Consider the following 26,254-nt stretch of genomic DNA (forward strand, 5'->3'; position numbering starts at 1 on the left):
AGCCTTAGAGCAACTGTGTGACTTATAGGTTATGGGTTCGAGCTGTGGTATCAACCATTACTGCTTGCATCAGGGTAGACTGCCTACATCACACCCCCTTGGGGTGCAGCTCTTCCCCGAGACCCTATGTAAACGCGGAATTATTTGTGCACCGAGTTACCCTTTTTTTGATATTGGTTGTTGGAGCAATATTATGGTACCCTATATCATCGTCTTCAGATGCACAATGTACCCATAGTATAGAGGAGTATTTGGGAGGGCATTCCATACATAAATCTCATACTTTTGCCCAGGAAATATATTACATTGTGCTTGTGAAAAAGCAAAAGAAGAGATGCATAACAAAAAGATAGCCTTGATTTGTGAAAAAATCATGCCCGGAAACTGTTCAATTTTGCTTGTGTTTGGCTTCTTATAATCATGCATGTCTTATATAAAAGAAAAAAACTTTTAAGTACTTTCTAATTTTGTGAGTGGAGATTTATGATACCATCAACATTGGCAAGTAGTTCATTCCTGTCCAATTTTGCAATCGTGGAAAGAAATCAGATATTGAGGTATTCCTTTACTAGTTTGACTATTTGGAATATGATTAATATTATGCCATTAGCGGGATTTTATATACGGACTTAGAGATCAAATATAATGTGATAAATTTAAAATATATAATGATGATTAATATTTAACGTGTCGAAAAAATCAAGAATTGCATTGTTTTTATAGAGAACTATTTTCTTTAGCCTAAATCATGTCTCTATCTTGTTTAGGCATGCTTCTCCATCTGCTCTTTTATTTTCTCTATAATTTCCTCCCTTGATGTATATTTTAGTTCCTCTGAATAAGGATATCCAACTTGCTGCTTTGGTGCCATCTTTTAATTACTGAAAAATGAATTTGATGTTCATAATTCGATAAAATTGAAATGGAACAAACTGAACCCAACAAATCGAAATGGAATAAAAGAAAATCCCTAAAGAGAAACACCGAACCGTACCGAGTCTAATTATGTTTGATTTTAGTATAGCCTTTTAAGAAACCAAATACTACAAAACCATAACATACCTATTGTGACCCTATAGGTGAGGTTTGGGGAGGATTGAGTATATGCAGACATTACATCTACCTTCTGTGAAGTAGAAATGTTGTTTCCGATAGACCCTAAGCTCAAGAAAATCGCGTTCGAAACCGGTTTGAAGAATACAAGAGTAAAAAAAAAAACTAAGATGAAAATACATAAGGAAAGAAAAGTATTGCCATAAAAAATAGTAAAGATAACCAAAGTAAAAGAAACAACAGTAATAATAAAATTGAACGATAAGATAATAATAGAATAATAAATATAATATTGATAAGGCTAAGAAGAAGCAGAATGAGGTGCTCTAAACTAGACCATGCATGCTCTCGCACGGCAAAAGAGAAATCATTCGAACACCTACTAACCATCTTAACTAATCCTCGACCGCCATAATCGAAAATTCTTAAGATTGTCAAAATTAAAATCTTGAACCCTAGTGACACTGAATGAGGTTACAAACCACTAAAAAGAACTCTAGTTTCAATAAACTAAATAGTTCAATATGCTGAAAAATCCATATAATTCAACCAAAGAACAGCACTCTTATTTATTGTGAAGTATTATGAGATAAAACATACAAGTCTCTCACCAATCTGTGTACTTGTAACCTACACCTTTACCATCAGTCAAATAAATACCATCTTCTTTCACTACCCATTGACAAACAGTAGTAGGATGTGGAATATTAGATTGACCTGCATCTTTAACACATGTATCTAAATCATTAAATACCTCAAAAGATTTGTCCTTAGAATTCCACCAAAAATGACAAAAAAACATAGTTCTCAACCACATACTAGCATGAAATGACCAATTGATATTTGTGGTTGGAGCAATATTATTGTAACCTATTTCATCATCTTTAGATGCACAATGTACCCATAGTGGAGGGGAGTTATTTGGGAGTGAATTCCATACATAAACATGATATGTTGGACCATTAAAGAAATTGCCTTTTGCTTGTGGAAAGCAAAAGAAGAAAATAAATACCAAGAAAATAGCCTTGATTTGTGAATAATCCATGCCAAGGAAATTGTTAACTTTGGCTGAGTTTGGCTTTCCAAACAATATTGGCATAAGGTCTAGACATGGTATCTAGCATGATTTACAGCAAATCTTTTTTTAAAACGCATAAGGAGCATATAGCTACACCAGGTTGTTCAACTTTACAGTTGCTACGGGACGGACCAAATCACGATCCCCCAACGGTGCACGCCCATACACCCGTCACCTAACATGTGTGTCACCTCCAAATAGTCATATGACACACAAATCTGGGGTTTTATACCCTCAGGACTAGATTTACAACCGTTACTTACCTCAATCCGAGCAAATCTCTACTCCGCAATGCCCTTGCCTCTCGAATCGGCCTTCAAGCGTCCCGTATCTAGCCCCAAGAAGTACAATACCATTAATACACGCTAAAGAAATCAAATCCACAAGAAAACTACTAAATTAGACTCAAAACTCGAAATTGGCTCAAAACCGGCCCCGGGCCCACGTCTAGAAATCCGATAAAAGTTACAAAACCCGAAAGCTCATTCACTCACGAGTCTAACCATATAAAATTCATCAAAATCCAACATCATTTGGTCCCTCAAATCCTCAAATTACACTCTCCAAAATCCCAAGCCCTAACCCCCAATTTTCACTTCAAAACCCCACTAATTAGATGAGAAATCAACGGGGAAAACACCATAGCTAAGAGTATTAGAGCTCAAGCAACTTACCTATGTGAAAACCCTTGAATCCCCTTAAAAAATCATCCCAAAAGCTCCCAAGTCCGAGTTAGAAATGGTGAAAATCAGCAAAAATCACGAAGTCCTCAATTTATACATTCTGCCCAGTGAAACCGCACTTGCGGTCCCTTTTTCCGCTTCTGCGACGCCGCACCTGCGGAATTTCCATCGCAGGTGCGGAACTCACTTAAGATCCCTGGTTCCGCATCTGCGGCCAAATCTCGCATCTGCCCAGCTACTTCAATCTCGCATATGCGATCTCCCGCTCGCTTTTGCGGGCTCGCACCTACGATGAGACATCCGCAGGTGCGATTATGACAGCTGAGTTCAACTTCAGCAATTCTTCCAATTTCCAAACTTGTTCCGTTAATCACCCAGAATCACCCCGAGACCCTTGGGACCTCAACCAAACATACCAACATATCCCACAACATCATACGAACTTAGACAAATCACTCAAAACAACATCAAAACATCAAATTACACTCGGATTCAAGCCTAAGGACTTTTAAATTTTTGAATTCCTCTAACGATGCCGAAACCCGCTAAACCACGTCCGAATGACCTCAAATTTTACACATAAGTCAAAAATAACACCACGAACCTATTCCAACTTCCAGAATTCCATTCTGATCCCGATATCAAAATTTTCACTACCAACCAAAATTGCCAAAATTCTAACTTTCGCCAATTCAAGACTAATTCTACCACGGGCCTCCAAATCTCATTCTGAATGTGCCCCCAAGTCCAAAATCACCTAACGGAGCTAACGAAGCCATCAACATTCAAATTCGAGGTCGTTTACATATTAGTCAATGTCCGGTTGACTTTTCCAACTTAAGCTTCTACTTTAGAGACTAAGTGTCTCAATTCACTCTGAAACCACTCCGGACCCAAACTGACTAACCCGGTATAATACAATATAGCTGAGTAACACAAAAAGAAGTAGAAATGGGGGGAAACGGGGCTAAAATTCTTGAAACGACCGGCTGGATCGTTATATCCTCCCCCTTTTAAACAACTGTTCATACTCGAACCGGTCTAGAAACATACCTGGAGTCTCAAATAGGTGTGAATATCTGCTCCGCTTCTCCCGCTAGGTCTCCCAGGTAGCCTCCTCCATGGGCTGACCTCTCTACTGCACTTTCACTGAAGTTATATCCTTGACCTCAACTTCTGAATCTGCCGATTCAAAATGGCCACCGGCTCCACTTCATAAGTCATATCACCCTCCAACTGAACCGTGCTGAAGTCCAAAGCATGGGACGGATCGCCAACATACTTCCGGAGCATGAAAATATGAAACACTAGAAGCACACTCGACAAGTTGGGTGGCAAGGCTCCCCTGTCCTCTTAAACACCTCAAAAGGCCCAATAAACCGGGGGATCAACTTGCCCCTCTTCCCAAACCTCATAACACCCTTCATGGGTGATACCTTTAGTAAAACCTTCTCCCCAACCATGAAAGACACATCACAGACCTTCCTGAATCAATTTCACCTTATATAATGCATCTTGGACCAAGTCTGTACCCAAGAGCCTAGCCTCACCCGGCTCAAACTATCCTACTAGATATCTACACCTCCTCCCATATAAAGCCTCGTACGGAGCCATCTGAATGCTCGACTGATAACTGTTGTTATATGCAAACTCCGCGAGCGGCTAAAATTGATCCCATGAACCCCCAAAGTTAATGACACAAGAGCGTAACATGTCCTCCAATGTCTGAATAGTGCGCTCGGACTGTCCGTCCGTCTGAGGGTGAAAAGTTGCGCTCAAATCAACCTGAGTACCTAACTCTCGCTGCACGGCCCTCCAAAACTGCGATGTAAATTGAGTGCCCCTATCTGAAATGATGGAAACTGGGACACCATGCAGGCGAACAATCTCTCGGATGTAAATCTCAGCCAACCGCTCTGAAGAGTAAGTAGTTCCAACTGGAATGAAGTGCGCAGACTTGGTTAGCCGATCCACAAAAACCCAACTAGCATCGAACTTCCTCGAAGCCCAACTACGAAGTCCATGGTGATCCGCTCCCACTTCCACTCTGGGATCTCTAACCTCTGAAGCAAGCCACTCGGTCTCTGATGTTCATACCTAACCTGCTGACAATTGAGACACCGAGCCACAAACCAAACTATATCATTCTTCATCCGCCTCCACCAATTGTGTTGTCTCAAATCCTGGTACATCTTCGTGACACCCGGATGGATGAAGTACCGCTAGCTGTGGGCCTCCTCAAGAATCAACTCCCGAAACCCATCCACGTTGGGCACACATATCTGGCCCTGCATCCTCAATATGCCATCATCACCAATAGTCACATCTCTGGCATCACTTCGCTGAACCCTGTCCTGAACAACGAGCAGGTGAGGGTCATCATACTGACGCTCCCTGACACGGTCATAAAGAGAAAACCTGGAGATCACACAAGCCAATACCCGAATCGGCTCCGAAATATCCAATCTGACAAGCTGGACTGCTAGGGCCTGAACATCCAATTTCAATGGTCTCTCTGCTGCTGGTAGATACGCTAAACTCCCCAAACTCTCCGCCCGGCGACTCAAGGCATTGGTCACCACATTGGCCTTTCCCAGATGGTACAAAATAGTGATATCATGGTCCTTGAGAAGCTCTAACCATCTCCGCTGACGCAAATTAAGATCCTTATACTTAAACAGATGCTGCAAACTCCGGTGATCAGTATAGATCTCACAATGAACCCCATACAAATAATGACGCCAAATCTTCAAGGCGTGAACAATGGCTGCTAACTCAAGATCGTGGATAGGATAGTTCTTCTCATGGGTCTTCAACTGGCGCGAGGCATAGGCAATCACCCTACCCTCCTGCATCAGAACACATCCAATACCTACCCTCGAGGAATCACAATACACGGTGTAAGAACCTGAAGCTGATGGCAGAACTAACACTAGAGCTGTGGTCAAAGCAGTCATGAGCTTCTGAAAGCTCTCTTCACACTCATCCGACCACCTGAATGGAGCACCCATTTGGGTCAATTTGGTCAAGGGCGATGTAATAGATGAAAATTCCTCCACAAAGCGACGGTAATAGCCCGCCAAACCAAGGAAGCTCCTAATCTCCGTGGCTGAGGATGGTCTAGGCCAACTCTGCACCGCCTCTATCTTCTTCGGATCCACCTGAATACCCTCACTGGACACCACGTTCCCCAAGAATGCTACTGAACCGAGCCAAAACTCACACTTGGAGAGCTTTACATAAAGCTTCTCCTCTTTCAATCTCTGTAATACAATCCTCATATACTGAGCATGCTCCTCTTAGATACGAGAGTACACTGGGATGTCATCAATGAATACAATAATGAATGAGTCCAAATAGGGCTGGAATACACTGTCCATCAAATGCATGAACGTTGTTGGGGCATTGGTTAGCCCAAAAGACATCAGTAAGAACTCATAATGGCCATATCGGGTCCTAAAAGTTGTCTTAAGAATATCCGAATCCCGAATCTTTAGTTGGTGATACCCGGACCTCAAATCAATCTTGGAGAACACCCTCGCTCACCGAAGCTGGTCAAATAAATCATCAATACAAGGCAAGGGATACTTGTTCTTGACTGTGACCTTGTTCAACTGCCTATAATCAATGCACATCCTCATGGAACCATCTTTCTTCTTTACAAATAGAACCGGTGCACCGCAAGGTGACACACTAGGTCGAATAAACCCCTTATCAAGGAGTTCCTGAAGTTGTTCCTTCAACTCCTTCAACTCCGCCGGTGCCATATGATACGGTGGAATAGAAATGGGCTGAGTGCCCGGCACCAAATCAATATCGAAGTCAATATCCCTGTTAGGCGACATGCCCGACAAGTCTGCAGGAAACACCTCCGGAAAATCACGTATCACCGGAACAGAATCAATGGTAGGAGTCTCTGCACTAACATCCCTCACAAATGCCAAATAAGATAGGCAACCCTTCTTAACCATATGTTGAGCCTTCAAATATGAAAGGTACATAATCTATAGAAATGCTTCACTCAACCCTCAAAAATACCGGCATCGCCAACGTCACGGACTTACCGTGACAATCTAGAACAACATGACATGGAGATAACCAATCCATACCCAATATCACATCAAAGTCAACCATACTGAGCAGCAAAATGTCCACTCGGGTCTCTAGACCCCTAATAGACACCACACATGACCGATACACGCGGTCCACAACAATAGTATCACCTACCGGAGTAGATACATGAACAGAGGAGACTAGAGACTCACGGGGCATATCCAGAAAATGACCAAAATACGAGAAAACATATGAATAAGTGGAACCAGGGTCAAATAATACAGAGGCATCTCTGTGATAAACTGAGACAATACTTGTAATCATAACATCTGAAGCAATAGAATTTGATATGGCAGGGAGGGCATAGAAACGGGCATGGCCACCCCCTGATCTACCTTCCCCTCTAGAGCGACCCCTAGATGACTGACCTCCACCCTGAGCTGACTGGGTGGGTGGTGAAGTAACTGGTGCTGAAGTCGAAGGCTGACTCCTCTGCTGAGATGGACCTCTATGACGACGAGGACACTGCCTCCACATATGCCCAAACTCCTCACACTCAAAACAACTCCATGGTGCTGGTGGCGGGGACTGAAGGGAGCCCCGAGCACCGGGATAACTGGTAGAAGAACCTGGCATAGAGGAGCCCTGAACTGATGGAGTACGGGATGAACTCTGGGCTAGAAGGGCACTGAGTGATGAGTGGCCCTGATGAGAACTGTGATAACCATGGCCCGATGATGCACCACGGTGAACTGGGTGGGCTGGCTGAGCATGCCTGAATGGACGGCCTCTGTCGTGCTGGAACTAACCCCTATAAGGAGCACCACTAATTCCTCCCTGTCCTCGAGGCCACTTGGCCTCCCTCTCATCCTCTCTTGGCCGCGAACCATCTCAATCTACCGAGCAATGTCGACAACCTCATCAAAAGTAGCACCAGACACCTTATCTCTGGTCATAAGCAACCGCAGCTGAAAAGTGAGACCATCTATAAACCTCATGATCCTCTCCCTGTCTGTGGGAACCAACCAGATAGCATGACGGTCCAACTCCGAGAATTGCATCTCATACTGCATCACAGACATATCACCCTGGCGAAGCTGCTCAAACTATCTGCGCAGCTCCTCTCTGTGGGACTGAGGCACGAACTTCTCCAAAAAGACCACGGAGAACTGCTGCCAAGTAAGGGATGCTGCGCCAATAGGCCCACGCCTCTCGTAAGTCTCCCACCATATGAGTGCAGCCCCAAAAAATTGAAAAATAGTGAATGAGACCCCACAAGTCTCCAAAATACCAGTTGTACAGAGTATCCTCTGACACATGTCCAAGAAGTACTGAGCATCCTCTCTCTCTGTTCCACTGAAAGGTAGAGGCTGGAGTCTCCCAAACCTCTCCAACCTATGCCGATCATCCTCAGGCATAGCATGAACCATATAGTCCTGAGCATTTGTAACCGGTTGGGCTGGTGGTGCCCCCGGTGTCTGAAGTTCCTGAACAACCTTCTCGGGTGTACGAGCGGTGGGAGTCTGAGTGCCTCTCCCGGCTTGAGAAGTGGTTGCGGCCGTCGAGATAGAGACCGCCTGAGCAAGGCCGGTACACGCTGTCAGAATCTGAGTTATGGCCTCCTGAAGGCCCGGAATCACAATAGGCACATGTGGTGCCTGAGCTGGTGCATCAACAACTAGAATCTGATCCTGATCTGGGGCAACTTGTGGGTCTGCAGGTACTGCCCCAGCTGTTGTGCGGGCTACACCTCTGCCCCTACCGCGACCTCGGCCTTTTGCGGGCCTGGCTGGTGGTACTGGTGGCTGTCCATCCTGTCTGGTAGTACTAGTCCTCACCTTCTGTGAGAGAATGAAACAACAGATGTTTAGTTACCAGAATCAACAGATTCGCACGACAAGAATTCAAGAATGTGGAATTTTTCCTAAAGGTTCTGCAGCCTCTCGAAGATAAGTACAGACGTCTCCATACCGATCTGCAAGACTATGCTAAACACGCTCATGACTCGTGAGACCTATGTAACCTAGGCTTTGATACCAACTTGGCATGACCCTAAACTCAAATATGTCGTGATGGCGCCTATCGATAGTACTAGGCTAGCCGACTCCCACAATACTACAACAATTCATTCACATATATGCCAAAAGGCGTCTTGTATAACAGAATTTCATAAAAGAAACAAGGGTTGAACTCAAAAATAAAAATGCGAAATGAAAAGCCCCAATCATCGGAGTGTCACTGAGTCATGAGCAACTATTAAAAACTGGTTCGACCACAATAAGACTAACATAGTATGGGAAAAATCCAAAATACAACTAAGGGGGAGATAAAGAAGGAGAAAATAGGGATGCGATCGCGAGGTAGCTACCTTGCTAACTGCAATGATCAGCTACAGGAATATCAGCAGTCGCTATCGTGACCAAAAATACCTGAATTTGCACACAAGGTGCATAGTGTAACGTGAGTACACCAACTTAGTAAGTAACAGAAATAAATAAAGGCTGAGAAGTAGTGACGAGCTAAATGCAAGTACCGTTCATATCACAAAAAAAATTAGTAAAGTGCGGCATGATTTGTAACCAGAGTTTAAGTCAAATCAACTTGTTTAAATCAAGTTCAAGTAAATCAATTAGAAATATCTTTCAACAGTTCTCAAACAAGGAGTTAAAGCAACTATGAGCATGGATGATGAAATCATATACTGCCCCTCGGGCTAACATCACTCAGTCCTCCCAATCACTCTAACCTCACAATAACTCATGCCTCACGATTGCTCAGCACTCGGCACTCGCACTCAGTAGGTACATGCGCTCACTGAGGGGTCTTCAGACTCCGGAGGGGCTCCTACAGCTCAAGCGCTATAATCTGCATGGACAACTCACATGTTGCACGGACAACTCATGTGCTATAATATCATATCAGAATCCACATGGACCACTCACGTGCTGAGGTACAATACCTCACAAACATGCCCTCGGCCTCACTCAGTCATAAACTTCTCTAGTCTTTCGGGCTCTCAAAAAATCAAAGAAATCAGCCCAAACCACATTAACATGATGCAACAAATAAAATAACAGAGACTGCGCTATGATGTAAGAATGCACGAACATGACTGAGTACGGGATTTCAACTAAAGCAGTGAGAGGACAGCAAGAAAACGACATATAAGGGTCCAAACAATATTGGCATAAGGCCTAGACATGGTATCTAGCATGATTTACAGCAAATCTTTTTTTAAAACACATAAGGAGCATATAGCTACAACAGGTTGTTCAACTTTACAGTTGCTACGGGACGGACCAAATCACGATCCCCCAACGGTGCACACCCACATTCCCGTCACCTAGCATGCGCGTCACTAAAAATAGTAGAATGATACACAAATCCGGGGTTTCATACCCTCAGGACTAGATTTACAACCGTTACTTACCTCAATCCGAGCAAATCTCTACTCCGCAATCCCCTTGCCTCTCGAATCGGCCTCCAAGCGTCCCGTATCTAGCCCCAAGAAGTACAATACCATTAATACATACTAAAGGAATCAATTCCACAAGAAAACTACTAAATTAGATTCAAAACCCGAAATTGGCTCAAACCCGGCCCCCGGGCCCACATCTAGAAATCCGATAAAAGTCACAAAACCCGAAAACTCATTCACTCACGAGTCTAACCATATGAAATTCATCAAAATCCGACATCATTTGGTCCCTCAAATCCTCAAATTACACTCTCCAAAATCCCAATCCCTAACCCCCAATTCTCACTTCAAAACCCCACTAATTATATGAGAAATCAACGGGAAAGCACCATAGCTAGGAGAATTAGAGATCAAGCAACTTACCTCTGTGAAAATCCTTGAATCCCCTTCAAATATCACCCCAAAAGCTCCCAAGTCCGAGTTAAAAATGGTGGAAATGAGCAAAAATCACGAAGTCCTCAATTTAGACATTCTGCCCAGTGAAACCGCACATGCGGCCCTTTTTTCGCTTCTGCGACGCTGCACCTGCAGAATTTCCATCGCAGGTGCGGAACTCACTTAAGATCCCTGGTTCCGCATCTGCGGCCAAATCTCGCATCTGTGAAAGCGCACATGCGCATCTGCCCAGCTCCTCCAATCTCGCATCTGCTATCTCCCGCTCGCTTCTGCGGGCTCGCACTTGTGATGAGACATCCGCAAGTGCGATTATGACAACTGGGTTCAACTTGAGCAATTCCTCCAATTTCCAAACTTGTTCCATTAATCACCCGAAATCACCCTGAGGCCCTCGGGACCTCAACCAAACATACCAACATATCCCACAACATCATACGAACTTAGACAAATCATCAAACCACTCAAAACAACATCAAAACACCAAACACTCAGATTCAAGCCTAAAGACTTCTAAACTTCCGAATTCCACCAACGATGCCGAAACCCGCTAAACCACGTCCGAATGACCTCAAATTTTATACACAAGTCGAAAATAACACCACGAACCTATTCCAATTTCCGAAATTCTATTCCGGCCCCGATATCAAAATTTTCACTACCGACCAAAATCGCCAAAATTCTACTTTCGCCAATTCAAGCCTAATTCTACCACGGGCCTCCAAATCTCATTTCGGACGCACTCCTAAATCCAAAATCATCTAACGGAGCTAACGAAACCATCAAAATTCAAATCCGATGTCGTTTACACATAAGTCAACGACCGATTGACTCTTCCAACTTAAGCTTCTACTTTAGAGACTAAATGTCTCAATTCACTCTGAAACCACTCCGGACCCGAACCGACTAACTCGATATAACACAATATAGTTGAATAACACAAAAAGAAGTAAAAATAGGAAAAACATAACTAAAATTCTCGAAACAACCGATCGGTCGTTAAATTTTAGCAAAAAGAAAAATCCAATACTCCCCCGTCGGGAGCTTAGCAAATGTAAAAGGGAGAATAGAGGAATATAAAAGGAAAGGGGGAAGCAAATTAAAAAATTTAAAAGGTTGAGTATGGCCGACATAATTTGTGGAATTTTCATAGGGTTGGCTCGTTGGCCGTCCCTCCATTTTTTTATATTAATTGCACTTTTCCCCCCATTAAATTTCATATTATTAGCATTCAAGTCCCGTTAATTGGTCAATTTGCGCAAAATGGCTGAAATACTTAAACTGAAAGATAGCAATTCTATTTCTAATTTATTGTCGTACTTGAATTGTTTACGCAAAAAAGGCTGACGTCCTAACTTTAATTATCCATTCGTAATATGCACATTATAAATGGTTAAAATAGTAAATTAGGAACATGGAAAATATATCGAACTCTTAGTTGCCGAGTTGTTGCTTTATCGTTTTGGTTCCTGGTATTTAATTGTAACATGTTTAACCTTTAATTAAGTGATGTGAGCAATTTTTATCCAATAAAACGGATCTCATCTAACTAAATGAATTATTTATGACTTTGGCATTTAAAAAAACTTTTCCAAAAAACAATTACAAAAAATCTTTGGCTTTTTAGATTTGTGGAAATTTCACCGGGTTAGCTTTGTTGGCCGACCCTCCATTTCTATTAATTGTAATTTCGCTTAATTTCATATAATTTGCATTTATGTTGGTCACTTTGTGCAAAAAGGCTGATGTGCTTATATAGTGTCACTCCCCGACCTCGGAAAGCGCGACTGACGCTCAACCGAGATATCTCAGTCAAGCAAGCCTTTACAATACCTTCTACCAAACTCACCCATGAATAAAGAGAAGAATACATTTCATTAATAAGTCAATAAGAAGTCATGTGAACAACATCGGTCCTTTTTCCCATTAGTCACGTCATTAACAAGTCTTCAAAACAGCACATTGTACAATCATACCTAACGTGGAACAGGTGATACGATTACAACATTTTTAGTTTAACCTTCCCAAAAATAGATACAACCTACAATATGTCTACGGAATCTCTAACAGGAACAAAAGAGTGTTATGACAGTGTCGGCAATAAAGCCCCGACTATATCTCAAAACACTACGTACAAAGGATAAAAGATATAGGACCCCGAGATAAAGTGGGGCTCACCAAATCAGCAGAGGAGAAGGTATGCCGCTATCACTGATCAATGCCACCCGCTATGGAACCACCTGCATCCATTAAAGATGCAACGCTCCCGACAAAAGGACGTTAGTACATATGGAATAGTACTAATATGTAAAACTAAACACCCTCTAAATAGAACGAGCAACAGTAAACGGGGAATAAAATATGAAACCAATAAGAGACTCAAACAACATCAAGGTGTCAAGTCAAGGGAAAGGTAAATTTCAAATAGTATTCGATTAAGTTGGGAGATCTTTAGCACCGATACACCGCTGTGTTTTAGCACAGAGTCCGATCTCAGCCCGACCGGCTAAGCCGTCTCATCCCGAGACGTACACTCACAATACCACCATGTACGCGACATAGTGCCCGATCTCAACCTAATCGTCTAAGCCGTCTCACCACAATGTCGTGTGGGTCGACATCACATCACATCTCCCTAGCAAAAATCTCATCCCATCTAAGGGGAAACATCTCAACACACCAATCTCATCCCATATAATGGGGAAACAATCTCATCATATTAACACGAGGATTTGCCCCATAATCACTCCTACACTGGCACGTGTACCCTTCCTTGGTGGCTAAACGATACTTCCGAGGCATTTACATGTCATTCATTTTATTGGCATCATGGGCCATAACACAATATAATCACGTTGGTAGTATTTCTTAATTCATGCTCACTATTTCACTTTCAATCATTATCATGGACAATCAACAACAAGGCCTTTCAAATTAAGACTTTAAACACATACTTGAGCAATTTTAGGGTCTTAGGAACATGTGACTTCTTACACAATTGATATGATGGCTTTAATAAAAATTCACGCTTTTAAATCATAACATAGCAACACACAAACCATACTTAAACCACATTCTCAAACATTAATTTAACATAACAAGAATCTTTGGAATATATAGTGAACACATAATTATTTCGACACAAGGCTTATTTGACAACAAATTAATTTATAAAGAGCATCACGAGACTTACAAGGACATTGCGGAGTTCAAATCTAAGAGAAGAGTTTAGCCAACATACCTTGCCTCGAGCTTTTTAATTTACTACAATATTCCGAAAATCCTAACCACTTCGATTTATTTAGAGATATAAAAAAATTGAACACAAATTAGGAAGGAGTTCATAGTTCCAGCTCAATTGAGTATTTTATCAAACACTAGGTGTGCATTAAGGGTTCAAGGTCCTCATATGATGGATTATTTCATCCCACTACACAAGGTTCGCCCAAAAGGGCTCAACAATCTTCCCACTACCCTAAATGGTATATGCATATAAAATAACCAACTCAGACACCCAAGAATTTCTTGGCTTATTGCATATTTACAATTAAAATCATGAAATTGATGGTTATGGAGTAAGAACTTACCTCTAGGATGAAGACATAGTGAATTCTCCTTGCAATTTCTTCAACTTTAAGCATGAATTGATGGATGATGAGCTTGGTAACTTCCTCTCTCACTCTATGTCACTCTCTATAAATATATGTCTTTCCCTTTAAAATGATCCTTAAGTGTGTTTTATAAGAATGGGGTCGGGTTCAAAAATTAGAAAAATAGGAGCCCCGTCACAGGTCTATGCGACCGCATAATACTTTTGCGGTCCGCACAATAGGCCGCATAATGGCCCTCTGAACTGGGCATTTCGGCCTCACTCTGCGACCGGTCTGCAGTCCGCAAACCCATTTTACGGTAGCATAATACGTCGCAGAACCTCCCTCGGAAAAAAAATTGAGTTGGGTCTGCAATGGGTTGTGCGACCCGCACAATAATTATGCGACCGCATAATGGACTGGAAAATTTACCCAGATTTCTGCCTCAGTCTGCGGCAGATCTGCGGTTCGCAGAGCAGTTGTGCGACCGCATAATGGACCGCAGAAAATGCCCTGTATTTTCAAAAAAATTCTTCAACTCCCTAACGCACTGTTCAACCCACAAAGTCCAAATCTCTACAATCGTCAACACATAAACCTTCTTCGGCACCACAAAAACCCGAGTCTTTTATAAAATTTTACGGGGCCTTACATATAGGGAGGATTGCATATTGCTTTGTAATTTTCTCTCGGAGTACTTGAATTTTTTATACTTGATCTCTCGTCCAAAGGACTTTTTTTAACCTCTCCCTAATTAGGAGGATCTATAGTATTTCCACACTTCCCCTCCAACGTAACTCGAACCCAGGACCTAGGCTTCATAATTTTAGTTAGGGGTGTACATAGGTCAGGGTTAGTTCGAATTTTTCAATTATCAAACTAAACAAATGGTGCCGGGTTTTAAATTTATAAACCAAACCAAACCAACAAAGTCGAATTTTTCAATCTCGATTTTCTCGAATTTTTTAAATTTTTTCCGGTAAAGTTATTATAGCATAAAATACGTAACTTGTGCTCCAAATATTTCTTAAGTCCTAGTAAAATACAACTATATAATGTGTTTTTCAAGAAACTAACACAATAATATGAGATAAGTTATAGCATTATACTAAAATATTCAATAACAAAGATAAAATAATAAAATTATATAAAGTAAATATTGCTAATTAATAAGCCATAATGAAAATTAACATAATCTAAAAATACTATATATGTCATGCTAAAATAAGTATAGCTAATAAGTACTAATATTAATTACATAACAAAGCACTAAAGAAAAAGATAAACTAAGTTATACAATTTCATTATAAACCAATATAAACTAAAATAATTATCCAACACTATCGTCATTCCTAGTATTGAATTGAATTTCTTTAGTTAGCGTTAGTATTGATTTGAACTTTGTTTGAGTTATTACATTTATGGCTATAAAATTTATTTATCATTCAAGAATGTTAAGTCTAAACTTGAAATAATACGTTAAACGATAAAACTGTAAAAAAGTTTATGAAATATTTATAAATTACATTACAATAAATATTTATTATATCAAATATTTTTAAAAATTATATAAATGTACTATCGGGTTGGTTTGATTTTGGTTTGACTTTTTTGAGTTAAAACCAAATCAAATAAATTATGGTGGGGTTTTATTTTCCAATACCAAACCAAATCAAACCAAACCACATTATTTTTTTTTTTCGATTTGACTCGAATTATTAATTTGGTGCGATTTATCGATTTTCTTTGTACACCCCTAATTTTAGTTATATATTCATTATATAAACATTATAAACTTGTAAGATAGAAATTTGGGAAAAGGGTAAAGAGATCGAACTTTTAGTCATTGATTGAGTTATTGCTTTATAGTACCTCTTTTCACTTTTAACTAATCCATGTGAGCTATTTTGATCCAATAACTACCGGATTTCCTCAAACTAAGGTCGCTTGGTATGATAGATAAAAAAATAATAATTTTGGGATAAAATTTAGTACTGTTTTATCTCTTGTTTGATTACTTATTCTCGTGATTAAAAATAATACGAGATAATTTATACTTGGCCAGAAGGTGGACTAGTAATATCAAGATAAAATAGTAAAATTGACAATCGCAAAATTAATACAACATACCAAACAACCAATAAGAAATAAATACATGATAACTAATTCTACCATAATTAATTTCAATATAACTAATCTCAATTTAATTAATCTCAACATAACTTATCATCAAACCAATCGATCCGAAATGGACTATTTACGCTGCAAAGGGACTTTAGGCATTTGCGAAACGTTTCGGCGACATAAAACTTAAAAAAAAAACAACCTAGTTTTGCACTAGTTCTAAAGCACTTATCTAGCAGGCGTTTGGACATAAAAATTATAATTTTTGAAAAAAAGTACTACCTGGTGTTAAGTTGAAAAATAAAATTTAGAATTTGAAATTATGTTTGGACATGTATTTAACTTGAAAAGTACATTTTTGTGAGTGGAGAACAAATTTGAAAAACCGTCTAAACAATTTTTTTGTTTTTGAAAAACTCACCTTCGAAATTTTTAAAAAAATTACAAAATTTAATAGACAAACACATTTTTTTTTTGAAAATAAGAACTGCGCCAAAACGACATCGCTGCACAATAAGAACGCAACTTTTTACCCTCCACTCTTTCGCGCCAAAAACTTTTACCCTCCTTACAAACAGTGAAACAGCGCCAAAAAAGGAAAACCCGCGAAATATAACTAAGGTAAAATCTATTACCGCCAAAACTTTCAATGCCTACAAAAATGAAAGAATCCCTTTTCAACCCTTTCTATAGTCTCTCAAAAAGTTTCATCTCCATTTGCTCGCTAATTCATTTTCTCAGCTTTTTGTAACAAAAAATCTCAAGAATTTCTGCACTTCTTTTTTAGCTTTAATACCTATTATTACTTGCACAAAATCAATGGAAATGGAAGCAAAGGTAGAATCAGAGAACGAGAAGAAAATAAAGATGATCAAATCAATCATCGGTTCTGAAATTACAGAAAAGGCCATTCTTGAAGCCCTTTCTCAACAAAACAATAATCCAGATGCAGCCATTAACCACTTGCTCGATTCTTCGCGGCCATCAGCGGTTCAAAAGACTGTTACTAGCACTGGGGTTAGGATTTCTCCTATGGTAAAACAAGAAAATGTTGAAGAATCAGTGGGCTGTGGAACAGTTCATGGGCTAAAAGTTAAAGAAGAACCTGATGTGGGTATTGATGAAAAAGGGCTAGAAGTGGAGCAAAAGAAGGTTGTTGATGGTTATGAATCAAAAGGGTCTGTTGATAAATGTTATTTGAGCTTTGATGGTGAAGAAATAGTTAATGGACTAAAAGTTAAAGAAGAACCTGATATGGGTATTGAGGAAAAAGGGCTAAAAGTGGAAGAAAAGAAGGTTCTTGATGATTATCAATCAAAAGGATCTGTTGGTAAATGGGATTTGAGCTTTGATGAATGGTTAAAGTTTCCCGAAAACAATCCAGAAATTGATACACAGAAGCCGAAAGAAGAAAAGAAACTCGAAATCATGAAAGTTAAAGAAGAGCAACAAGATGTACTTTGTGTTGAACCATTGTCAGCAAGGCCTTTATCAAAACAAGAATACAATTCCCTGAAAAACAGTAATGTGGCTAATGGTGCAAAACAAGAATACAACAGACTGAAAAGTAGTAGTAATGTGGCTATTTGTGTAAATATGGAAAAAATGGGAATTAAGAAAAATATGCTTAGTACTGTTGTGATAGAAGATGGAGATTTTCCTGAAGATCTTGATTGGTTATTAGTTGGGAGGACTATTGTTACTGGGCTTTCAACTACAAAAGGGAGAAAATTGGAAAACAATGAAATTGTTCATTTTGCTTTTCCTCAACAAGGAAATAGTAAGTGTAGTTCACAATGGGGTGGATCAAGAGCTGCTGCTGCTGCTGCTGCATCTTCCATTGTTAGATTCTCGACGAAAAGATTTGGGGAGGTAAACTTGAATTCAATCATATTATTAGCATCGTTGTTTTAGTACTTAGTCTTGTTATTCACTTTGCTATAAAGTTTTTTGTTGTCTATGATTCAGAATTTAAATTTGATAGGTTAGTTATCGGTCCAAATTTAATACTTATTAATATTTTAATAGCTTTTCACATATGTATCTATACTTGTGTCCAAAATATTTTGAACCCATTGCACAGACACTCTATCTGCCTTTGTTAGTATGGAATATAAGTTATGAGTTTAAGTTCTTTTTTTACATAATCATGTCAATTATTAGGCAATTACAATTAAACAATTGATGTTTGTAAAAAAAGGTAACTAACGTGCTATCAGAGGTTAAAATTCATTGATAATGTGAATAAATTTTACACCTTCATAACTTAATTCCTAAGATTTTTGGCATTGAACTCTCAATTTTGAAATGAGCGTTAATTATATACATTGTCGATGTAAAGAATGTTTTACACTATCAGGGTATGATATATAGGTAAGCCTCCTTAAAATGTGTTATTTGTAATCTTGAAAATAAGATTGGTTATCTCTATATATATATATATATATATATATATTGGTTATCCACTACAACATTAGGTGATTTGATAGTGTAAACATACCTTACAATGTATATAACTTAAATTCTGTTGAAATTATGGGTTTAGATTTAACATTTGTTGAAAAGTTAATGATATGTGTCTATACTTGGTGTAAAAAATATTGGGTTCGGTTAAACCTGTTGCATAAAAACTATCTACAACCACTAGTATGGAGTTGGTATTTCCACATTTTGTCATGTGTTGTTTCATGTGAAAATCTTGAATTTGGATGCCGAGATCACACTAATACAAAATCAAACTCATATCTATTTTTTAAACAACTTCACAGATTGGGCGTCTCCCAATGGAATGGGCAAAATGTCTCATTCCACTTGTAAATTCTTCAAAGGTAAAGGTTCATGGCCGATGTGTTGCTGCGCCTGTAACTCTGCAGCTAATGCAGGAGCTTATGTTGTATGTAAGGTAAAACACATACTGTTCTTTACAAGTTTGTGTTAAAGAGCTTAGTATATATTGTATGCTGTATGTAAATCATGCTCCTTTTTTTCAGTTTCTACATTCACCAGTCAGTGTTTACTAGCGGCGATAAGTCATCTTGGAAGCTGGATTCTCCCTCACAAATTGATACCACAACATATCCACTACTTACTTTGTTCAAGTTACTCAAAGTCAAACCATTTCAAAATGTATGTTAGATATAGTTTATTGTTCAATGGATTGAAACCATCCAAAACTCCTTTTAGTTTTTCACTGATGTATGCCTTCTCTTTTGCTAATGTTTTTCAGGCTGAGTTCACTCCGGATGAACTTTATTCTCGTAAACGCCAGCTTAATTTAGATGTATGTTGATTCTTAATTGTGTCATCTCACTATTGTTTCCTCATTTCAGTTGCCAAGTTCTCAATATATAGAAGCAAGAATAACAAACTGTTTGTTGATACTTGATAGTGTTTTTTAGGGCAAGTTACACATTTGGCCGATCAACCAAGAATAATTGCATCTGCTAGCCAAACATACAAAAAATATGTATAAAATATCTGTATTATATGTATATTGTACATTAATATACAGAACATGTACATTTTGCCAGCTATTATTTTTGAAGCAGCAATACTGTGTAGTTTTCCCTGTTCTTTTTTTTTTACCAGTGCAACAATATGCTGATTTGAATATTACTGATGTTCTTCTTATTGTTGACAGTGTGATTCGAATGAGGCTGCTTCAGCATTACCAATAGCAAAACGAAGAAACGGCTGCCAGCAGTATTCAGAGCAAAACAAGGATGAGCATGATATCTCTGAAGCATCGTTTAACAAACTTGTTGGTTCTGTAGACATGTATGACTTGAAGGTATAATCCAATCGACATACTTCTTTTTAGTAAAACTGAAATGAGATAATGTCGAAGCTTATAACTTTTACTTCATATAGGAAATGGATGCTCCCGATACACTTATGTGCTGCCTAAGGCCTTACCAGAAGGAGGCTCTTTACTGGATGTCAGAATCAGAGAAAGGAAGTGATGTTGAGGAAACATCTAAAACTCTTCATCCATGTTGGGCAGCATATCGGATATGTGAAGAGTAGGCACTTTTCTCACTGAATAAGAAAGTGAAAATATTAGATTTTTAAACATAAATCACTAATCTAACTTGTCCAACAGGAGGAAAGTTTATGTTAACATTTTCTCTGGGGAAGCAACGACAGAATTCCCAACTGCATCAAAATCAGCACGAGGAGGGGTGAGCTTTTCTTTCTATTGATTAATTTACTACTTAGTGTGTTTCTCTTAATTTTAGTTCATTTATTCATTCTTTTGTTTCTCTAAATGAATTTGATCTCTGCAGATATTGGCAGATGCAATGGGGCTTGGAAAAACAGTGATGACAATTGCTTTAATTCTTGCTAGACTGGACAGGGGTAGTAGCCTTGATGATCAAGAATTTGTCTCAGACGACGCAGATGAAACTGAATATATAACGAAAAGACTCATTGATACTGATACAGAAGTCTCAAGAAAGGCAAAAGGTGGCACTCTCATTGTCTGTCCCATGGCATTGCTAGGCCAGTGGAAGGTAATTGGGATAATTACGTTTTTTGGCGCCCTAAAAAATAATAGCCGGAAAATGTGTATGTTTAGCATATTAGGTATAAATATACATATTATATACACAATCAGTGTTATATGTTTTTTATATTTGGGCTAGCGCCTTAATTAATTTCGGACGACTGACAAAAGTGAAAAAAGCCCAAGACAATTCTCATAAAACAAGTAATGAAAAAAGCCTAAGGTTCTACATACTATTTTTATGGCCATGTTTCATTCTATTAGATCTCTGAACACTTTGTACCTTGTTACTAAATCTTGAAATATTTTTGCAGCTCTCAATTACAGAATTCCTGTTGTTTTCTTTTTTACTAGGATGAACTTGAAGCACATTCAAAACCTGGTAGCGTTTCAGTTTTCGTTCATTATGGTGGGGACAGAAGTAATGACCCTAAAGTGATAGCAGAACAAGATGTAGTCCTAACAACTTATGGTGTCTTGAGTGCAACTTACAAGGCTGTAAGTAGTAATTAATGGATGTCATTTTCAAGTATTAACATACATAAATTAGTTCCACATCATCTTCCTCGCTATTATTGTTATTCTAATGCAAGCTTAGTTGTCCTTCAGGATAGGGAGAACAGCATATTTCATAAAGTTGATTGGTACCGCGTTGTTCTGGATGAGGCACACACCATAAAATCTTGGAAGACTCTAGGTGCACAGGCCGCGTTTACTTTGTCAGCGCATTGTAGGTGGTGTCTTACTGGTACTCCTCTTCAGGTATGTCGCAAAATTGCATGGTTACCCTTGATATACTTAAGTTCTTTTGCTTCACGGACTTTTTTTGTATTTGAGATGACTGCTGAATGCTGATTGCTATCTCATCCGGTTTCCTAAATAAGAATTGCCTGATATTTTATGATCTGTATTGATGTAGTAACTACTAATTGGTGCAGAATAATTTGGAGGACCTTTACAGCCTTTTATGTTTCTTGCACGTTGAGCCATGGTGCAACTGGGCATGGTATGTATAGATGAATAGTTTCTTTTTATTTTTAGCGAAAACTACACATTATAGATGCTTCCAAAAATAATAATCGGAAATATGTATACTAATATGTAATATACATTCTGACATATTTTTTGTATATTTGGCTGTTAGTTGTAATTATTTTTGGCCGACTGGCCAAATGTGTAACTTACTGTGTGTTGATTAAATTGCAAAGTACTTGGCCTTTCTTCTATCTCCATTAAAAATTTCTCGGCAACATGACTGAGCTATTTCATCGTCCTGTTTGCCCCTAATATAGGTGGAACAAGTTAATACAGCGACCTTATGAAAATGGTGATCAAAGAGCTTTAAAATTGATCAAAGCCATTTTAAGGCCATTAATGTTGAGAAGAACAAAGGATACCAAGGACAAAGAAGGAAGGTTCTTATTCTATTCTTTTCAAATCTTCATTATCCTCTTCTTTCAATTGATGCAGACTTAGTATATTTCCGGGCACTTATGTGTTCTTTTGAAATCAGGCCGATTCTTGTTCTCCCTCCAACTGATATTCAAGTCATTCAGTGTATAAAATCAGAAGCCGAACGTGACTTCTATGATGCCCTCTTCAAGAGATCTAAAGTAAGAATGAAAATTTTGTTAATACAATTGCTTTCTTGAAATTTTATCATCTAATTGCTTTGAGTGTCTTGTATTCTTTAACGCGAAATGATCGTTGTTGCTAATGGAATGTATGCTTTATACTTTTGTTTTTGGTGAATAAACCAGGTTCAATTTGATCAGTTTGTGGCACAAGGAAAAGTTCTTCACAACTATGCTAATATTCTCGAATTACTACTTCGATTGAGGCAGTGTTGCAATCATCCTTTCCTTGTTATGAGGTTAAAATGAGTCTTCAATCTATTAAAACTTAGCAACATATCTTGTTAGTTTCTTCTTGGATCTAACACTATATATTTACTGCTTGTAAATGTGCAGTCGAAGCGATACACAAGAATTTGCAGACTTAGACAAGCTAGCAAGAAGATTCTTGGAAACAAATCCTGATTCTACAACACAGAAAGCACCTACACCAGCATATGTAGAAGAAGTTGTTGAGGGAATTCGTAACGGCGAAAATACAGAATGTCCAATATGCCTTGAGTCAGCAGATGATCCTGTGTTAACACCATGTGCTCACAGAATGTGCAGAGAATGTCTACTTTCAAGTTGGAGAACTCCAACAAGTGGACTTTGTCCAATTTGTAGACAAATGCTAAGGAAAAATGAGCTATTTACATGTCCATCCGAAAATCGGTTTAGGATTGATGTTGAGAAGAATTGGCAAGAGTCTTCTAAGGTTTCAAAACTGTTGGAATGTTTAGAATCAATAAGAAAAACAGGCTGTGGTGAAAAGAGTATTGTTTTTAGTCAATGGACTTCATTTCTTGATCTTTTGGAGATTCCACTTAAGAGAAAGAAAATTGGTTATTTGAGGTTTGATGGGAAGTTGGTGCAAAAACAAAGAGAAAGGGTCTTGAAAGAGTTCAGTGAGACTAATGAGAAAACAGTAAGTAGTATTAAATTATTAATCTATGTTGCTCAGACTCTCCAAAATATTGTCGAGTGTGTATGTCGAATACTCCAAAACTAGTGCATTTTTGGAGGATCTAATGTGGGTGCGACAATATTTTTGGAGAGTCGAGCAACATAGTACCAATATACTAATCTGTTTTCTTCAATATTTTTTGCTCAGCTCTTCTGAAGTTCTAACCTTTTTTATTTTATTTCAATGTGTTCAGATTTTGTTAATGTCACTAAAAGCTGGAGGTGTGGCCTTGAATTTAACAGCAGCTTCTAATGTCTTCCTCATGGTAATCTCTTTCTCATACATACATACAGGGAGTATTTTACCTTCCAATGTGGGACTTTTCGATGCAAATTCGAGTTGAATTGGCTTCAATACTAATACCGGACAAAAGGCACAGGGTAACTCGATGTACAAGACATCCCGCATAGGGTTCGCTGAAGGCCGCACCCAGGGGCGAAGGTACATAACCCTAAGGGTGGTCAACTGACCATCCTTCGTCGAAAAATTACATTGCATATATAGGCAAAATATTAGATTTTAATGGTATATAATATATATTGAACACCCTTTATTGGGATTTTATTTATTTATTTCAAGTTTGAACACCCTAGATAAAATTTCTGGCTTCGCCACTGGCTGCATGCACCCCAAGAGATGTGATGTAGACATCCTACACAAGCATTAGTACCGGTTGCTTTCACTGCTCGAATACGTAACATATAAATTACACAGAGAGTTTAGTGTACCGGCCGGCCTTTTTTCTTTTTATTTCCTTGCCATATGATAGTTGATGTTCTTACTTTTAATCATTGCTAGGATCCATGGTGGAATCCTGCAGTAGAGGAGCAAGCAATAATGAGAATTCATCGTATTGGTCAAAAGAATACAGTTCGTGTTAGAAGGTTCATTGTTAAGGTAAAGATTCCTCATTTCAAAAGCTGTCTCACAACAGTATATTGCTATCACTTCCAAGTAATTTTCTTGATTAAAACCTTGATAGAATTAAGAAAGAATCCTAAGTTTGTTATATGCTTGCCCCTTTGTGGTTAAATCCTTTTCATCATATGAGATAAAGTCAAGCTAATCTTGGTTTTATAACCATAATATCAAACATGTCACATACATGGGGGGATTTAGGGGCGGAAGGGGTTCACCTGAACCTCTTTTGCCGAAAAATTACATTATATATATAAGGTAAAATATGTTTTTTACATCTATATATTAAGTTTTGAATCCGTTGACCTAAAAATGTAGCTTAGTGGTTAAAGGGGTTCAAAATTTTTGCAAGATCATAGGTTCAATTCTCGCTAGCTGTAATTTTTTTAACTTTTTTTTTTTAACCCCTTCGCGGAGGTCCTGCCACATAAGCATCTAAGGGAATAGTCTACCGATCAATTATACAAGTAAAAATCATGAAAAATTAGGGTTCAAATTTCAACCTAGAAAATACTATCTGCCTAAGGTTTGCACACAATCTTATTCAGTACACGTTCACTTGAGATGTATAGCTAAGTAGTGTAATAGTTAAAGTGCGCTCAAATTGCTTTGAGTGCACAACTATTATTTAAAGAGTTTAAGTTATATATTGTCTTTTTCGTATATAATCAGATTATTTTTACGTGTAGCATGTAACATGTTATATTTTCAAGATTACATATCCTATATTTTAAGTAGTCTTACTTGTAAATATTCCAAGATTGATTATTTTTTTTGTCTATTTCCATAAAAGCAATAGTAAAGGGTTAACATCTTTTTACAACTTTGTGTTAACAATTTTGTTATTTTAGTTTACAAATATTAATGATTTTATTTATGGAAAATGGGGTGTAGGACACAGTAGAAGAAAGAATGCAACAAGTACAAGCAAGAAAGCAAAGGATGATAGCTGGAGCTTTGACTGATGAAGAAGTACGTTCGGCTAGACTTGAAGAACTCAAAATGCTTTTTCGATAGTTGATTTTAACCAATGATAAATCCCAATTATATATATTTAATTGGATGTAAAATTAGAAGAAAAAAGAAATTAATGTTCTAAGGGTGGATTAATTGTTTTTTGTATAGTCCCAACTTTCCACCTGGATTTTGTAAAGTCTTGTAAAAGTAGCAAACCATGGGTTGGTTGATTCTCTTTTTTAAGATATGTTCTTGTTGTTTATGCTTTGGCTTTTCTTGAGGCTATAGGTTTTGTATATTCTTCATCCATCAATGGCGATTCAGTATTTTCATCATAGCTTATTTTATTCTTGTATTTTTTCAAATTTGTTTGGTTAAAAAGTTACTTTTTTTAAGCCAATCAAAACGGGCTAGTAAATGGTGATTCAATTGTGCTTGGTTAGTAGTAGGAGTATACATAGGTCGTGTTTGTTCGGATTTTTTAATTACCAAACCAAATCAATTGTATTGGGTTATTAAATCTAAATACCAAATCAATAAAAGTTTGGTTTTTAAATCTCGATTTCTTTCAGTTTTTTCGGATTTTTAATTTTTTTTCATAAAGGTTTCATAGCACAAAACATAAAATTTGTGCTCCAAATATTTCTTTAATCCTAGTAAGACAGAACTATATAAGGTTCAATAAAATAACATAAATATGAGATGAGTCATAACATTGTACTAAAATATTCAACAATAAAGATAATAAAATTGTATAAAATAAATATTATTAATAAGCCATAATGAAAACAAACATAATTAAAATTACGACTAATAAGTATGACTAACATTTACATGACT

The 26,254-nt window shown here is 38.2% G+C and overlaps 1 protein-coding gene across 1 annotated transcript; it reads left to right on the forward strand.

The window, feature by feature from the left end:
• The first annotated feature begins 17,106 nt into the window (after positions 1–17,106).
• LOC107785868 (DNA repair protein RAD5B-like) lies at positions 17,107–25,756 on the forward strand. Its single transcript, XM_016607266.2, has 18 exons — positions 17,107–18,324; positions 19,221–19,354; positions 19,443–19,578; positions 19,679–19,732; positions 20,093–20,242; positions 20,323–20,474; positions 20,555–20,633; positions 20,739–20,966; positions 21,314–21,457; positions 21,569–21,721; positions 21,898–21,965; positions 22,252–22,374; positions 22,473–22,572; positions 22,720–22,832; positions 22,930–23,500; positions 23,733–23,804; positions 24,338–24,436; positions 25,352–25,756. Exons 1-18 carry the CDS (start codon positions 17,272–17,274, stop codon positions 25,472–25,474), a joined length of 3,552 nt encoding a protein of 1,183 aa, XP_016462752.2. The 5' UTR covers positions 17,107–17,271; the 3' UTR covers positions 25,475–25,756.
• The last annotated feature ends 498 nt before the right edge of the window (positions 25,757–26,254 follow it).

This window comes from Nicotiana tabacum, chromosome 14 (genome assembly GCF_000715075.1).
Source record: "Nicotiana tabacum cultivar K326 chromosome 14, ASM71507v2, whole genome shotgun sequence".
Taxonomy (NCBI): domain Eukaryota; kingdom Viridiplantae; phylum Streptophyta; class Magnoliopsida; order Solanales; family Solanaceae; genus Nicotiana; species Nicotiana tabacum.

Coding starts and splice junctions, on each gene's coding strand:
- LOC107785868 (XM_016607266.2), top strand. CDS start 17,272: ATGGAAATGGAAGCAAAGGTAGAATCAGAGAACGAGAAGAAAATAAAG. Junction 22,833..22,929: donor CATCCTTTCCTTGTTATGAG/GTTAAAATGAGT, acceptor GTAAATGTGCAG/TCGAAGCGATACACAAGAAT. Junction 23,501..23,732: donor GTGAGACTAATGAGAAAACA/GTAAGTAGTATT, acceptor CAATGTGTTCAG/ATTTTGTTAATGTCACTAAA.